Raw genomic sequence first — 17,092 nt, forward strand, 5'->3', positions numbered from 1 at the left:
GGGGGCGTCGCGGCGTTTGGGCAGAAACTGCCTTGAAACTCGGCGTCGACAGCTTTGTCTCTTGGCCGGGGGAGCAGCTGGCAAATGGTTTCATCTTCCATGGGCTCAGCCACGGATTGTACTTTATGTTCAACTTTGTGGTGTGGTGGTGGTGGTTTTTTTTGTTGTTTTCTTTTCCTTTTTTTTTTTTTTTTGGAGGAAATAGCCTGTTTGTAATATTGTGTTAAGCTGGCATCTGCTCTGGCTTCTCTTTCCCCCCCCTCACCCCCCCTTCCCTCACCTCCACGGCTCCTTTACGGGGAGTTGGTGTTTGCTTCAAAGCTTTACCCTGCTCTGATTTATGCGGCGCGTCCTCGGTCAGGGAGTTCTCTCTCCTCCGGGGCTGTGCTGCTCTGGCAACTTTTGTTGTTAAAAATAGTAAGAAATATGCATCCGAACCTCGGCGGTGTGCATACCTCTGGTGCGGGGTGGAAGTGGTGCGGGCGCTGCTGCGGGTTCAGGGGTTTTTATTTATTTATTTTATTTTTATTTTTTGTTGGTGTTCAATTTGTGATTTTGTACCAAAACCGTATGAATGAAGAATTGATTATTTGGAGTCTTTATTGTAAAGTATCCCTTTTCCCCCCCCCCACCCAATCTGTAGGCTTGAAAAATCAGACTGAGACAGTTGGGGATGAAGCTTTAGCTCTTCCTCCACCCACAGTTTTGGGTGGCAGGGTCTGTACCCCGTTATTGGTGCTGCTGCTGTAGGTGCTTTGCTTTGGACGACAGGCGCCCTTGAGAGCAGGATTTTAGTGACACTCGTGTGGCTTAACAGTGGCCTTCCCGTGCAGTTTGTGTCGTGCTGTTATTGTTTTGGGGTATGTTCTTCTCCTTTGCTGGGGTTTCAGGTAGCTCATCAAGGCTGAACAGTTGGAATAAGCCAGCCCGTGGTCCTGGTGGTCCTGAGCAAACAGCAGAGATGGATGCTCCCCTGACCCATGGCTGTGCCCCCTGTCCTCCCCAGCCCTGGTGGGATGCGGGGTGTGGGGGCTGCATTGGGGTACCCTGTCAGGCTTGGCCATTCCCATCCCCACTGTCAGGCTGTGCCTTTGGCTCGTTTAGCCCAGGCCCATCCCAGCCATAGCTCTGCCCATGGCCCCTGGGCTCCAGCTACGGGCCAGCGTGTTTCAGAGGGGCTTGGAGGCAGCTGGGGCCCTTGTGTTCCCCCAACGCTCCATGGTCTGGAGCCTCTTCTCCTACTTTGACGTGCTGTGTGTGGGGAGCATCCAGGTGCTGGGGAGGTGTGTGCTGCCAGCAGAGCCCCAGAGCTCCTCTGCACATCATCCCTGCTGGGACTCATCAGCCATCCCTCCACCCGTCACACCAAGCAAGACGTTTCCCAAAGAGTCGTCTCTTCCCCAGGTACCAGGTTTCTGTGAATGAGCTCAGTGTGACACTCGAGGGCTGAGAGAGCCTCTGGCTGTGAGCTCGCACGGAGATCTGCCCAGTGATGTGCCACTCTGGGGTTCTTTACAAATTTTTTCACCACCATCACGTTGAGCACAAACGCTCTCAGCGCAGTTCTTGCTGCTGTGGGGTTTGCTGAGGACAACGAGAATCACACAGACATCTCAAGGGGAGAACGAGACCCTGAGGAGGCTTTTTTCCCCGTCTGCTGTGGACTGAGGAACCTTCATGGGAGTGATTGCAAGAATTCAAGCAGCGCTTTACGGTGGCTGCTTCGTCTTATGCAAGCTGCCAGGGCCATCAAAGTGACATAATCTGCAGGAAAAGGAAGGGGCTGCTAGCGGCATCGTCAAAAGGGACTCTGTTCCTCCACCTGCTCCTATTTTCTTTTTTTCCTCCTACATTTGGTCTTTGTTCTGCATTTGCAATTGAATTTTGCTTTACATGAGCCATATGCAAGCCTGGCAGGATCGGTGGCAGCTGCAGAGTCCCTGGTGGCCCATGTCCCTTTCTTGTTAGCAACCCAGCAAAGTGCAGCACAACAAATCCACTTCCCCGAGCTCCCCTGGCAGAGCTGGGGGTGCTTACCTCGCCCCCCCACCCGCAGCCCCTGCCCGTGCCTTGAGCTGGGGGGGGCAGAGTGACGAGCACCACTGTCTGGGGCTGGGGGGCTGCTGAGGTGGGCTCGGGGCTCCTACTGGCTCCGGTTCCTCTGCACAAACCCGGGATTTGGAGCTGGGTATTTTTGTCTAAATGGATTTTCCTGAGTGTGGCAAGGCAGGTGATGCTCTGGTGGCCGTTTCTCCCGGGGTGAAGCCGGTGGGTGGGTGTCTCAGTGTGGGTGCACCCCCCACTCGCTTCCCGTCTCAGTGAGGGTGTAGGAAACTGGGAATAAGGCAAATATCTTTTATTGCTGCTGTTCATGGTTGGGTTCAGCGAGGGCTGCTCGTGGGCAGTCTGTCTCCAGGAGCCATTGAGTGAAATCTTAGTGCTGCTGAGGTCAGATTTCATCCCCTTGGTGTTGGTGGGACATTCACCGGAGCAGCATCCCCATGTTCCGGGCCTCTCCCTCCCATCCCTGCTGCAGGAGCTCGGTGGGGACAGTGTCCCTTCGCCCGTCGGCGTCGGTTCTGCCTCTGGTTGGAGGCGCTGGTTTCTGGGAGCTGTTCTCTGTAATTTGCAAATTATTGAATCAGCTCAGAAACGGCCGCCCAAGGCTCGTGTTTGTCAGGAACCACATCAGACGAGCCTTCTGGTTTCAAACGGTCGGTGGGTGCTTTGGCTGGTTCCCCCAAATGCTGCGGGAAATCACTGCCTTCTCTCTGCTCCCGCAGGTGAGCTCAGACAGCTCTGATTTCTGTCTGTAAATGACAGAAATCTCTTTCCAGCGTTCTCTGCGCCCTGAGCCTCGCGTTCCCAGCCAGACCAAGGGGGAAATCCTCAGCCAGCTGGAGAGAACACAGTGTCTGTAGAGGGACAGGCAAAGCAGGAGCCAGCTCCTCACTGTCCCCCCAAGTGGGACTGTCCCCCTCACTGTCCCCTCGCGGGACAGGCAGTGTGTGGCGCAGCAGTGACCCACACGGCTGGCGCGGGACGCTCTGAACTGTCCTCAGCAGCATTCTTGGTGCAGAGGAGTAATTAAAGGTAAACTCATTGGCAGTTAAATGTCACCTTGCTCCGAGCAGGGCTTTGGTTGCCGCCGGTGGGAGCGGCGCGGTCGGGGAGGCTGCGTGTGCACAGCGGTGTGGGCTGGGGATTTGCAAATACCTGATTTATTGCAAGAATTCTGGACCAGAAAACGCTGTGCTTTTTCCTTCCTGAGGCTCAGGCTTCGGTGCGAGACGGTAACGCTTCAGGGAAGGGCCAGCCTGAGCCCGGGACACAATGAGGTAAATCAGTTTATGGGGAAAGATGTGGCACGTGGGGCCCTGCCCTGCCCCTGTGTGACCCCAGAGCCCGGCGCTGGGCGCAGGGGGGGCTCCCGTGCCCCCCGGGCTGGCTGGTGGCAGTGGGAGCCCTGCAGCAGCGCGTGTCCTCTGCGGGCGACCTCCCCGGGACGAGTGATGATGCAGCGAGATCCTGCCCGCCTGGATCCCCGGGATTGGATGGAGAGCTTCAAAGTCAGAGTAAGGTGCCTCGCTCAGGCTCCCACTGCAGATTTCCAGGTGTAACATCCCGGCGCAGTGCCCTTGTCTCTCTTGCAAAAAATAACCCCCAGACCAACACGTTTTTGAGGGTTTTTTTTGGCAACTTGTGAGGAGCTGGCTGAGGGCTGTCCCTGGGTGCCAGCAGGTGCTCCCCAGTGTCCCGGGAGTGGGGTGTCCCGGGAGGCTCAGTCCTCGCTGTGAGCCGGGATGGAGAGGAGCCTGCGGCCGAGGGGCAGCGTGGCGGGGGCTCCGTCCCACCACCCACCCTGTGACGGGGGCTTAACCCCCCCGGGTTAAGGATGAGCAGCGATACAGAAGCACAGTCCCCTGTGAAAACTTAAGACACGGGGCGCTGAATATTAAATAAACTAAAAAGGGAGCAGCTGGCAAGGTGATGCCCATCAAGGACAAAAAAAATGATGGCTCCAAAAATAGCGGCTGTTAATTTACAGGGTAATCTTTGCTGTCCTTCTCAAGGATACAGCATCTAGACAGGCTGAACTTGTTGCCGTGAGAGGTTTGCACCTCTTTAGGCCAGGTTTTATCTGCAGAATTAAGCGTGGGCATGAACGTTGCCTGAGATGCTCCGTGTTTAATTTACACGGCATAACAAAAGGTAGAGCTCACCACTGAGTGCGAGACACTTTGCCGTGTCACATAATATGTTGACATCTCCCCTTCCCACGCGTCATTTATATGAACGTACCGTGTCAATTTGGAGCTGTCTGGTAAATTACAGGAACAGAACAAGGAGGTGGGATGCATTAGAAGTTTTTCATTAGGCTTTAGAGTGAGAAAGCAGGAGGGAAGTGTGTGCCTGGAGGCAGGGGTGTAGCTGGGAGAGCTTGGGGTGGGGGCTCTGGGGATCGCGGCAGCCCTGGCTCTATCCTTTTAATCAGAACTTCAGTATGTCGATGGGGTTACCAAATTCAGGATATTAATTTGTAGGCGCTTTTGGGATGCGATCAGGGATGCTCTAAAGACAAGAGAAAAACTTCATCTGCCCTCACTGTGTTGGGAACTCACCAGCGTTACAAACCCGGTGCCCACACACACAAAATGGGGGGAAAAAATCCCCATTTTTCTCCCCCTTTAGGAGATGGGGGGGCAGCAGCCCCGGCTGCACGGGCTGTGCCTTCCCGGGGGGGCTGGTGGCAGCAGGTCCCCCCCAGCACAGCCCCACGGCTGCAGCCCCAGCCCTGGGGGGGACAGGGGACCCTCGCCAGGATGGCAGGGCTGGTCTCATGGTCTCCGTCAGGGAACCCTACATTGGGTCTGGGTAACTGCATTAAGGTATTTCCTTAATTAGATTTACTATGTAGGATTCTCATTCTTTCTTCTCTCCTGATTTGCCTAATGAGAAAAACAGAGATGGGGGGGCAGCAGCCCCGGCTGCACGGGCTGTGCCTTCCCGGGGGGGCTGGTGGCAGCAGGTCCCCCCCAGCACAGCCCCACGGCTGCAGCCCCAGCCCTGGGGGGGACAGGGGACCCTCGCCAGGATGGCAGGGCTGGTCTCATGGTCTCCGTCAGGGAACCCTACATTGGGTCTGGGTAACTGCATTAAGGTATTTCCTTAATTAGATTTACTATGTAGGATTCTCATTCTTTCTTCTCTCCTGATTTGCCTAATGAGAAAAACAAGGAAATAAAATTACAAAAGCGATGCCTGGGTTGCCTTCCAGGAAGGCGGGTGTCCTCTGTGCAGCCCGGGAGGATGCTCTCCCCTGTCCCTGCGCTGGGGCTCGGGGGTATCAGGGCTGGGCAGACACTGGGTGCTGCCTGTGGGCAGTGATCGCAGCACCGTGGCCCTTGGTGGCGTTACCAGCCCTTGAGCCGCGCGTCTGCCACGGTGCCGGGAGGGGAGTGACAGCAGAGGCCGTGCTGGAGCCGTGCTGAGGACAGGCTTCAGCTCATCACACTGTTCCTGCTCTCCTTCCCCACCCTGTCCTCTCCCTGCTTCCTCATTGCCCTCTTGTGTTGTGTCTGTGCTGCGGCTGCTCAGGCAGGTGATGTGATCTCCTCCTGCCCTGCGCCGTCCTGGGGGGGCTGGGGAAGAGCCTTGAGCATCTCAGGAGGGCTGGTGCAGAGGGGCAAGGGGGGCCATGGGGTGAGGGGGGCGGCAGAGACAGTGATGCTCACATACCATGGCATCCTCCAGCCGGTCTCTGGCTTTACAGAGAAGCCCCCGGGGGGAACGACTGTCCTGAGGCCGCTTCCCGGGTGCCCCTCTGTGGGTGGGAGCTGGTGCTGGGGCCGTGGGGAGCTGCACGGTGTCCCCCGGTCCTGGTCCTGGCCAGAGTGATCGCCGGGGTCCTTTGCTGTGGTTTGGGCTCTGCAGACACTTGTACCCTGGGGCTGTTGGGGTGCGATTCACGGTGCGAGGGCTGCCCCCCCGGGCACCCGCTGCCCCTGGCAGCCTCCTCAGGGGAGATCCCCGGGGGCCGCTTCTCGTGCGAGCTGGTGCACAGATAGAGACGGGCTGATCTTCCTCATGATTCATTTATCATCCCGTGAGGGTAATCTGTTTGGGAACTGGGCTGATGGCCCCTGACCCCGCGGCTGACGACGGGCTGAATCACCCCGGGCCGTGGCTGCCGCTCCGTGTAACGTATTTCCAGCGCGCGGAGGCTAATTACAGGCGGTGGCTGGTGAATGGGTTTGTTTTGCTCTCCCCGGAATTGCAGGAGCAGTTCCAGCAGTTTGGCCCCAAAGCAGCAATCGGCATGTGACAGAGGAACACGTTGTTAAGTTGTGTGAGTGATTTTATAATACTTAGAATATGATGCTATGGCAACCTGTTACAAACCCCAGATCAAATCAATTTATTTGTGTGCATCCCTGTAACTTTAATCTTTGCAAAGTCTGATACGTTTTATGCCTTTGAGGCCACTGTGCAGATTAGTGCAATCAGGCAGAGCTCAGGGTTCAAAGCAAGGAGAGCAAAGGATGAGTGCTTTGCTGCAGACCAGGCTAAGTGTCCTAGAAAGTCAAAGAGCAAACAGTAAAAATCTGTCATCCTGGGCATTTTTTCAGCAGTGGAGTCACGGTGAGTTCGTGAAGAGGAGAAAGGGAAGGAGCTCGATAAACAGTAAGGGCAGGCAGGACATGAATTCTGCTATTGCCCATACACAATCCCACATCGTTTTAATTCGTTTCTTGCATTGAAAAACTGAAAGATGCTGAGAGCTTAAATGTGACTGTGATAATGTAAGGTGAATTTGACCTGCTCTAATTTAAAAAACACCAAGGAAAAAAGACATATATTGGTTTAATGTAATGTCAAATGTCAGTCATTGGTCCAGATTCATGTTTGGACAGAAACCTCTGGGTATTTCCCCCGTGACTCCAGCTGCATTGCAGGCACGGCCCTCGGTGCCCTGTGGCTGCGGTGGGGATGGGGACGGGGACGGGTGCTGCTGGTCCTGCTTTGCCTTCACCCCTCAGCTGCAGGGCAGCTTTTTGCTCCACTCCATGGCTTTGCAGCCCAGAGCGTCCCCTTTCCTCCGGCCGTGCTGGTCCCCTGTGCCCCACCTGGGCTGGTCTCACACCTCTGGGACAGAATTATGGGCTTGAACTCCAGCCCTGAATTTCCCCCTGACCCGCAGCCAGTGTTCCCTTGGCTACCACCAGAGTCCATTAATTCTTGTTCCTTGGTGGTTGACTAATGAGAACTATTGATCTGTGTCCCGTTGGTCCCTCCCTTCCCTTGGTTACAGGTGCCGAGCTCCTGCTGCTCCTGTCCCCGTCCGTGCAGTGCATCCATTCACAGCACGGACTGGCAGCCCCCAGCCAAACCCAACGGTGCCGGCCGCCAGGACGGGGCTCCAGGCACTGCTGGCTCCGGCTGCTCTCCACTGCTCTGCCGTGAAGCTGGGCCCGCAGCGACAGGGAGAGATGCCAAATCCCAGTGGGGACTGGCTGGGATCCCGCAGCGAGGGGCTGCGGCCGGGCAGGAGGCTGTGGTGACCTCCTGCGACCCACAGCGGGCAGGGGGCTTTCTCCTGAATGCTTGTCTACAGGCACACGGATATGTGTGTGTGTGTGTACGTGTACATCTGTGTGTTTCGAGGTGGAGTCAGGTCTCAGCTGGAACAGCAGTCAGCTGTTGTGCAGACGGGCAGGAAGAGCAGGAGCCAGCCTTCCCCGGGCTCCGCTTCGGTCCCGCCTGAGCAGGGAGGCAGCCCGACAGCCGCTCCTTCGCTGGCGCAGCCAAGGCTATGGCTTTGGTCCCACCGTGTCTTGTAGAAAACTCACCTGTGGTGCCTGCTGCACCCCCACTGCATCCTCCCTGCTTCCCCACTGCCTCCCCACAGCATCCTCCCTGCTTCCCCACTGCCTCCCCACTGCATCCTCCCTGCTGCACCCCCACTGCCTCCCCACAGCATCCTCCCTGCCTCCCCACTGCATCCTCCCTCCTACATCCCCGCTGCCTCCTCACTGCCTCCCCGCAGCGCACGGCCCAGACGAGGAGGGGCTGCGGGCACCGAAGCCTCCCCGTGACCAGCATGTGGTTGTCACCTGTTGTCACGAGAGCCGGGGCTGGTTGAGGGGGGCAGGAGGGGGGCAGTGGGGTGTGTGGGGAGGGCAGGCGCTGCAGGAGGTGGGGTGGGTACCCTGGGGCAGGAGCTGTGTGCTTTGGAGAAGGCCCCGGCGGGCATCGGTGCCCGGCTGCTGTGCCCGCTGTGCCGTGCCATCCTGGGGCGGGCTGCCATGGGAACCAAACCTCGTTACTGCGAGATAAACAGTTGGACATTTTGGCCCGGTTTCTGCAGGACTAACCAGGCAGGGAGGAGAGGAAACTAAATTAAATCTCAGATTTTCAGACTCTCAGAGTAGCATCTGGCAGCGCTGCTGCGAGCGGCGGCTTGGTCGTCTGCCTGGGAAGCCGTTGGTGTGACCGGGACAGGGTGTTTTTATCAGATGATCAGTGGGGAGGCTGGGGTTGTGCCTTTTCAGGGTTTGGGGGGCTTTTGTGTGATGCTTTCATGGCAGGTCTGTGGCACGGGGGCTGCTCCTGACTTCCTTGGAGTCTCGTGTCCTCATGACACCTTTTGCTGCCTCCGAATTCAGCGCTCGGGTGCCCTGTGGCAGAGCTGCCCTTGTCTGGGTCCTGCCAAGCCCGTGCCGGGGTGTCCCCGGGTTTTATGCTGGCGCCATCGAGCCAGAAGCCTCCTCTGCCGTCCACGGCACCCGGGAGGCCGATCGGCCACGGATCCTGCCCAGGGAGAGGTGCCAGATGGAGGGAAACTGTGGGGATGGGTTGTCATAGAAACCCGTTCCTGCTGTCCCTGCTACAGCCCAGCACCCCAGCCCCGCAGCCGGGCTCCGGTGGGCTCCCCGGGATGGAGCCCGGGCACTTGGTGGGGCAGCAAGGGGTCCCGGCCCGCCCTGGGCACGGGGCTCTACAGATGACTTTTATCATCTTTTTATGTTGTCTGTTTCATTTTTTCTCAGATTGGAGGTATTATTGTACAGGCAGCCCACACGCCCGCGGCTTTGCCAGAGGAGATAAGCCCTTATCTCCCGCCTCGCGCTGCTGCTGGGGGCGCGGGGGGAGCTGACACCCCTGCCTTTGGTTTTTCAGGAAACAGGAGCTGCTGAACAGCACGGATGTGACCGTCCCGGAGCGGCCGCTGTCACCCCCCCTCACCGCCCCACCGACCATGAAGGTGAGTGCGCGGGCGATGCCGAGCCGTGGGCGCGCGGTCCAGCCGAGGTGCTGCTTTTGGAAAGCCAAGCTGGTGAGGAGCAGCACTTCCAACGCAGCGGCTGTACGGATTGGGGCTGTTCCCGAGGGAGCAGCAGGAGGTGGTTTCTGGAGCTCAGCCCGCGGCGTGTTCCCGCTCCCCCGGCGGCGGCGGGGCCTGCGTGCCCCCTCCTGCTCCTGCTCCTCACCTCACGCCACCGCGAGCGGCGATGCCAGGCTGGGTGTGGAATCCCAGCGCTGTTATCCCTCTGATAACCCCTCCGGGCACCCTGGGGGTGGCTTCTTGCCAGCCCCAGGCAGACGGTGACGCACAGTCCCTGGCAGGGTCTGACCCACCGCTCGGCCGCTGCCTTTTGCAGGTGGTGGGACACGATGCTCCCCCTCTGCCCGTGCCTCGGCAGGGCTCTGCCCCTCCTGCAGTTTTCCCAAACCCAACGGGAGAAGGTCAGGAGCGACCTGGTCAGACCTGGAAGCTGGTCCTGCTCAAGCCGGGGTTGACCAGACACCTCGGCAGCCCCAGGTATCTCGCTCACACGAGCGCAGGGTGTGCAGCCCTGTGCCGAGCACTGTCCTGGGGCAAAGCATCAGAGCTAATTCAGCTAAACAGGATAAAACACAGCAGGAGTTCACTACAAGTACCTTCGGTCAGAGTAACCCGAATTTCTGTGATAGCAGAGTTTCAAGACAAAGGGAATTGTAGCTCTTCCCCCGGGTTGCTGCAGAGCGCTCGATACGCTGCCACGAGGGAAATTACTCATTAAGCTGGAGAAGATGAGATGAACGTGAAGATTGTGAGGTGGCTGCGAACCTGGTTGAATGGTTGTTAGGAACAAGCGGGCTTGGAAATAGAGAATTGAGTTGGAGGAGTTTATTAGTGGAGCTTCTGACAATTTGGCTTATTTAGGGTTTTGTGTCTGACCTGGGTACACAAAGCAGCCAGGACCTCACACTGCACTGGTGACACGAGCTGTGGCACCTTGTTGGGGTGCAGAGGGGGGGATTCTGGGGGGTGGGTTGAAGCCTGGAGTGATGGAGGGAGTGGGGACGTGCCTCGGGGGAGATCCTGTGCCGCAGCAAGTGTCCGTGTTCCTCACGTGGGCTGTCCCAGCCAAGCTCCACATCCCCAGCCTGCCCTGCGGGAGGAAACAAATTGGTGAAGCAATTTATTTTGCCGTGCAGGAAGGTGGTAAATTGCTTGGTGACACCTGGCTGGAGCTCAGGCAGGACTTTCTGTGACCGTGAGTGCTGCAGGACCGCAGCATCCCCGGGGCTCATCCTGCTGCCGTGCTGCCTCCTGCCTTCCCAGGGTGTACAGCAGCACCTGTGTCCTGAGAGGGTCTGCCTTTGCCCTTGGCCTCATCATGTTTAAATGGAAATTCTGCCTTTTAATGAGCCTCAGAGCCGAGCAGGCTGAGCCCCGCTGTGTGGTTGTGGAGGTGGCCACCAATGGTCCCTGCCTGGGTGCTGCTGCAGGGGGGGCTACGGGGGGAGACCCCAGGCTTGCTGCAGGCTGGGGGTACGGCTGCTCCTCAGCTGGAGCTGGGTGGTCAGCAGGAGGTCAGGCTCTTCACCGATGTCCAAACTCCAGCTTGGGGCTTCCCTCAGCATGGGAAACTTGGCAGGGAAACCCATGGAAAGCCTGGCATGGAAACAGTGTGTAGATGCGACTCCGTGTGCTCCAGGTAACACAAGCTCCCCAAAAGCGAGCGCTGAGGTCTGTCCCTGCGTCTCAAAGATGGGCATTCCCTCTCCCACCGCGAGGCACACAGCCCATGGGGGGCTGGGGGGGCTGTGCCGGGGGGAGAGACCAGCCATGGCTTTGGCTGAGGACACCCGGGGGGGTCTGCCCTCCGTGGGCACGGCTGGAGGCTGCCGGTTTCACCGCTGGCTCTTCGTTTTTATAATCACGTAATTAAAGCAATTAAAAGGCGATTACCGATTTGTTCTGCTTTGCAGCAGGATTAAAGGGCTCCAGAATCTCGTGCAGATGGTACAGGTTGTCCTTTTGGAAAGGCGAGGCAGAGCTGGGTGCCCGCAGCATGTGCTCCCTCCCTCCTCCCCTCCGTCCCCACGGCACCGGCCGTGGCCGAGCCGCCCGCGCTGGCACCCCGGCGGGGCAGCGGCACAGGGGGGTCCTGCGCCTTACCTGGACACTGCTTTGCCAGGCACAGGGAGCTCCAGAGGTGCCAAACGGGAATAATTCCTTCAGGCTGGGGGCTGTCCGGGAGCCACTGGGTTTTGTTTGTGCGTCCGCCTGTTTGGAGCTGCCCTGTGGCCCTGCTGCCACCCTGCTCGCAGCCGCGTCGGCTCCGGAGAGGCAGGGGCTGGTAGGTACCTGCTGACATTCAGGAGGTGGAAGGGGAGATGGCAGGAAGGGGAGATGGCAGGGATTAAGGAGCCATCAGGTTGACAAAGGGAGAGCTGGGGTGGCTTTGTGGCTGGGAGCCAGAGACCTGGTCCTTCTGGAGAGGTCGGTTGGTCCCCGGGCTGTGGGGGTGGGTGATGGGTCCCAGGTGGTGGCTCCACGCTGGCGCGGCCAAGCCTGCCAGGAGATGCTCTGCGGTGGGAGTGGGTTTGGTCAGTGTCCTCGGTGCCCATCCTGCTCTGCCCTGCTCTTGGGAGACTTTAAGGTGCTTCCCGGAGATCTGTGCCAGACTTAGTGTCACGGAGAGGGACAAGGGGTGGGTAGGGGAAAGGGGGAGCAGGGACGGGAGCGAGTCCCCGGCAGCTGGGGCTGCCCATGCTGTGGCACAGCCATGCTGGCATTTTGGCCAAAGCAGTCGTGTCCTGCCTCCTCCCTGGGCATTGGTGGGACAGGAAGGTGCTGTAGGTGCTATGCCAAGTCCACAGCTCCTGGGTCAGCAGGATGGGTTGTCCTGAGCTGACTCTGAGAGGATTTGATGTTGGGATTCGTTCAGCTCCTTTGAAGGGCTGTGACTTTTTTGTGCACACGGATTTCCAGTTGGAGAGGTTGGATTTTCTGTCTCCTGCCCAGCACCTGGTTCCTGCTGCAGCTCTCCCATGTGAGTGCCCTCCCGAGGGATGCAGCACGTTCCCCCTGGGGCTGTGCAGCCCCTTCATGGGTCCATGCATCCCCCCGTGGGGCCGTGCATCCTGGCAGACGCCTGCCCATCCTTTGCCAGCCCTCACCGCTTCCTGCCCAACCAGTTTGGGGCCCTTGGCCTCGCAGGGCAGCCACCCTTTGAAATAACAAAGCTGTGGTGCTGCCGAGCCTCTGCCTTGGAGAAACATTAACGAGGGAAGGTGGGGCACGATGGCCAAGCTGGGGAGGGGGGGGACCCGGGCAGATGATGGATTTCTTACGGGGCTTACTGGTGAGTGCTGGGTGAGTCGGGGAGGGTGCTGGGCTCTGCCCTGCCATGTGCCATCCTTGGCAGCCCCTGCTGCTGCAGGGTTTTCCTTCTGGGTGTCATTTTCTTCAGAACCCTTCAAAGGGGGCACCCACCGTCTGCGCTGCAGCTTCTACTGGGGTTGCTCCTTGGCCGCAGGTCCCGGCGCCCTAAACTCACCCCTGGGGCACTGGGGGGGTGGGATGGACACTGTGTGCTCCAGACACTCCCTTTGGACCCAGGGTCTGGCCAGGTGCTGATGGGGAGGAATCATCACTTCCCTGTGCTGAAGCAGCGGGATGTGTGGGTACGTCCCCTCTCACGCTGCCAGGGTAGCAGGCTCAGCAGCCAGGGGTGAGGACACGAGGGCAGGAAGGGAACAGTACAGCTGCTATTGAGCGTTTTGCATTTCTGAGGTGGTTGGGACAGGACAGGCTGCCGGGCAGGTTTGTGCTGCCCAAGGTGTCAGGGGAAGCGCTGCCCGCGCTGGCGTTGCTTTGGCTGCATTTGGGATGCAGTTGGGGGTTCAGTTTGGAGCCTCAGCGACCCGAGGGGGGCGAGTGCAGCCTGTCCCATGGCCAGTGACATTGCTTCCTGCCAGGCGTCACAAAGCTCTGATTGTCTCCACTATAATTAACCAAAATATTTGTGGCCCTGTAAAGCTTGGTCTCAAGTATGCATAAATCCCTGAAGGGCACAGACTGCTGTCTGCTCTGCTAAATACCTGTATGAGTTTTCTGCTGGAATTTCCTCCAGCAGGTGGGTCCGGGGCTGCTCTGGTTCTGGCCCCCACCCTGGCAGAGCGGGACCTGGAAACTGTTCCAATTGACTCAACAGAGCATTTGTCCATCACAGAGAGAAATGGAATCTAAACCGAGCTGAAAATAAGGAAAAGTCTTTTTAAACTGCTCCCAGCTTTGGGCACAGAGCTCGTCTGAGCCCGGGGCTCGTTTTTCCTGCTGCAGGTGAGGTAGATAAAGACGGGGCATAGTCTGGGGCAGGGTGTATCCCCAGCCAGGGCAGTCCCCGCCAGTCTGGGCAGCGTCGTTCCCCATCCCAGCGGGTGCAGCTGAGAGCAGTCACTGGGCTGCTCGGGCCATAAAACTAACCTTTGCTCACCACATTTATTAAAAGAGAAATCTCTCTGAGATTTTCCCTTGGTCTTTGATTTTCGTTTCTTCTTCTCCTCCTCTGGTTTTTTCCTATCTGGGAATCTGTCCCTTGGGTCATTTGGGGTCACTGTCCTGGCCATGTCCCCTCCCAGCCCATCACCAGTGGGGCTGTGAGGAGAAGAAAAGGCCTTGAGAGCTCAGCAACAACTGAAACCACCACTGTACTATCAAAAGTATTTCTCATCCCAAATCCAGACCGTAGCACTATACCGGCTGCTAATAAAGTTAACTGTATCCCAGCTGAAACTATGACAGGAGTTTACTGGGAGTGCCCCAGCATTAACAGCTGTAGTTTGACTAGATAATATATTTGCATGTACTCGAGAGCAGGAGGAGCCAGATGAGGGACCAGGATCCTCCAGCTGAGGTTGGGTGGTTGCTGTGCTGAAGGGGTGACCCCGCAGTGGCCACCGACAGGACTGGGGCTCCTCGGGCAGCGCAGGTAGGGCAAGGCAGGAGTGGGGTTTCCTGAGCCCCCCTGTCCCAGGGGAAAGCATGGCTGAGCAGGATGGACGTGGGGAGAGAGGTGGGACAGGCTCTTCTCAGTCTGGGTTTGGTTCTTGCCCCAAAGCGTTTCCGAAGGTGCAGGGAGGGCGGCAGCGGGTGCTGGGGAGCAGGAGAACACCCTGGCTGCTGGGTCCAGCCACTCTCCAGACACACAGGGTTTTTAATTGGAGCCCAGGGCTCGCTAATCCCTTTAGTTCATTTGGCAAATAGGCCATTAACCCTGCGCGGGGCAGCCCAGGGCTCTGGCAGCGGCGTTGCCGGCGTTCCCGCAGCCGGTGAAACGTGGCACCCGGGGCTCACAGCTGGCACGGTGAGGGGCATGGTGGGGTGGAGGGGTCTCACTTTCCGGAGTATTTGTTTGCTTTTTTGGTTGGATCAGTCTGGGCTGGTTTCCTTTCCAAAGGAGGGCTTATTGCTGCTGTTTGTGTGCTCTGACCCTCCTGCCGGAGCCTCGCCGCGGGGATGGACCCGGTCTCTTCCTCCCACTCCTCCCGAGGGGCAGAGCCAGGTGCCCAATGTGGGACGGGGCGGTCTGTTTTCCCTGACTTGGTGTGCCTTGGGCTGGCTCACCTCCTGTCTCCTTTAAATCCTTCTTTTCTTTTTTCAGTCTGCAGAATTCTTCGAAATGCTGGAAAAAATGCAGGTGAGCCGCAGCGTGCATGCTGGTGACGCGGGAGGTTCCCCACGCGGCAGAGGCTGCAAGGACAGGGATGTCCCAGCACCTCGTACATGGAACGTGCTGGGGGGGGCTGTAGGGTCATGACTGGTTGTGGATGGTCGCTGTGGTCCCCGGCGCGGTGTGAGCCACGGTTGGCATAGCAGGGTCTGGCACAGAGCATGGCAGTGTCTGGCACAGAGCACGGCAGTGTCTCCGTGCCCCTGGGGTCAGGGCAAGGTGTTGTCTTGTCCCACACTAAAACACATCAGCATCTGCTTGAGGAGGAGGATCAGGGGACCAGGGTGTCCCTTGGCATGTCCCTTGTCCCCTCTCATCCCCGGTGCCGGGATGTGTGGTGCTCAGGGTGCCCCCCGTTGTGGCACGGGTGGGTGCCAGTGGGGTTTGCCGTCCCTGAGCTCCTGCCTGGGCCAGGCACTGTCAGACACCGAGGTTGTTGCCCAGCCACACGTCATGTTAGCCACAAATTAGCTTTGTTTTGCCGAGCCCAAGCCCCGCCATGGGGTCTGTCCTGGCACACCGGCAGCTCTGCCCAGCTCCTCCCAGGCAGAAACCCCCCCCTTTCATGCCACTCCTGTCAGAGTGGTTTCCATGAAGCAAAATACCCTCCTGGTTTCATCTGTGTAGTTGAAAGCATCTTAATTACTCCATGTATTCTTTTTGTTCCAAACAGGCACCAAAACTGGAAGAACAGAGGACTGGAAGCCAAAAACATAAGGTTGGTTGAATTTTATTTCTTGTGTGGATCTCTTCAAGTGTCCCCCCCTTATCTCAGGGCTTTTATGCATGTAGTCAAAGACAGTCACTCGAAGGACTAAAAAGGATTTAAATGCTGTCTAAAAAGAAGGCACTGATTGAATTGCAAAGATGAGAGAGCGGTGCCTGTAAATCCCTAATCCAGCTTTGTGTCCAAACCCGTGTGTTTCAGCGTCGAGCTGTGGGAAGGGGTTGGGTTCTGCTGCCGGAAGCTTTCACCAGTACTGGGGACCCCTTTGGAACGGGGCTGCTGCTGCTGCAGAGCTTTCCTGCAGACCCCGAGTGGGGAGGGGTCCCCGGGCCGTGTCCCCCGGGCAGCACGGTGGCACCGCGGCCGGGGCTCGTGCCCATCACCGCCCACGGTGGCCTCATCCCACAGGAGCATCGCTCCGGGTGCGGGGCGGGGGGGACCAGTGCAGCTCCCGGGCTGGGTGTGCAGGGCTGTGGTGTTCAGGGACAGCTGGTGGGGAACAGATGGTCACACGCCGTGTTTTGATTCCTTTTTCCAGGAAGACTACATCCCGTACCCCAGCATTGATGAGGTGGGTGCCCTGAACCGCCCTTGACTGCCTTCTGGTGAATGCCTTCCCAAAATTGCTGATAGCAGGGGAGCAGGGGGAGACCTGTCCCCGAGAGGAGCTGCATAAAGCACCTTCCCCCTCCCCACCTTTGCGGCTGCTGCTTTTCCTCGGAAGCACATGCCCTTTTCTAGGAGAGAGAGAAGAGCTGGATTTGCCCCCCACAGTCCCCGGTTGGGGGCTTTTGCTGGAGGGGCTGGGGATGGGGGGATGGAGTGGAACCCAGGGTGACAAGCCCCTGCACTCCCCATCTGCACCCCAGTCCTGCCAACCCCTCATGGGCGCGTGTCCCTCCAGATCCTGGAGAAGGGCAGCCCCTACCCGCTGATCATCCTGCCCCAGTTCGGGGGGTACTGGATCGAGGACCCGGAGAACCTGGGCACTCCCACCTCGTCCGACAGCAGCATTTGTGAGGAGGAGGAGGAGAACCTCAGCCCCAGCACCTACGGCTACAGGCTGGAGTGCAAAGGAGAGGCCAGAGCCTACAGGAAGCATTTTCTGGGGAAGGTGGGTGCCGCTACCGGGGACGAGCTGTGGGCTGAAAATTGCACACCCCCAAGAAAAAAAAAAAAAAAATCCTAAAACTGGGAGGAAAATGGGCAAATTTTGCAACTTGCCTCTTTGCGAGAAGAGGAGAAAGGGCCCGGTGGGTGACCAGTGGTGGTGGTGATGGCCGTGCAGAGAGCCTTTGCCCCCAGTCCCCCAGGACGGCGGGTGGGGACACGGGCTTTGAGCTGCCCGTCTGCGGGG

The 17,092-nt window shown here is 58.4% G+C and overlaps 1 protein-coding gene across 8 annotated transcripts in view; it reads left to right on the forward strand.

Annotated features, from left to right (window-relative positions):
- Positions 1 to 17,092, forward strand: part of RAP1GAP2 (RAP1 GTPase activating protein 2) — an 89,261-nt gene that overhangs the window by 56,221 nt on the left and 15,948 nt on the right. For 6 of the 8 annotated variants that reach the window (XM_014962877.1, XM_014962948.1, XM_014963037.1 and 3 more), the window contains 5 exons: positions 9,181 to 9,265; positions 14,940 to 14,975; positions 15,682 to 15,726; positions 16,274 to 16,306; positions 16,640 to 16,849. In XM_014962877.1, the coding sequence (XP_014818363.1) occupies positions 9,181 to 9,265; positions 14,940 to 14,975; positions 15,682 to 15,726; positions 16,274 to 16,306; positions 16,640 to 16,849 (409 nt within the window). The remainder of the gene's footprint in view (positions 1 to 9,180; positions 9,266 to 14,939; positions 14,976 to 15,681; positions 15,727 to 16,273; positions 16,307 to 16,639; positions 16,850 to 17,092) is intronic. The other 2 variants (XM_014963363.1, XM_014963440.1) reach the window with 1 other exon arrangement.

Source organism: Calidris pugnax, unplaced genomic scaffold, assembly GCF_001431845.1.
Source record: "Calidris pugnax isolate Ruff unplaced genomic scaffold, ASM143184v1 scaffold45, whole genome shotgun sequence".
In the NCBI taxonomy this organism is placed as follows: Eukaryota; Metazoa; Chordata; class Aves; order Charadriiformes; family Scolopacidae; genus Calidris; species Calidris pugnax.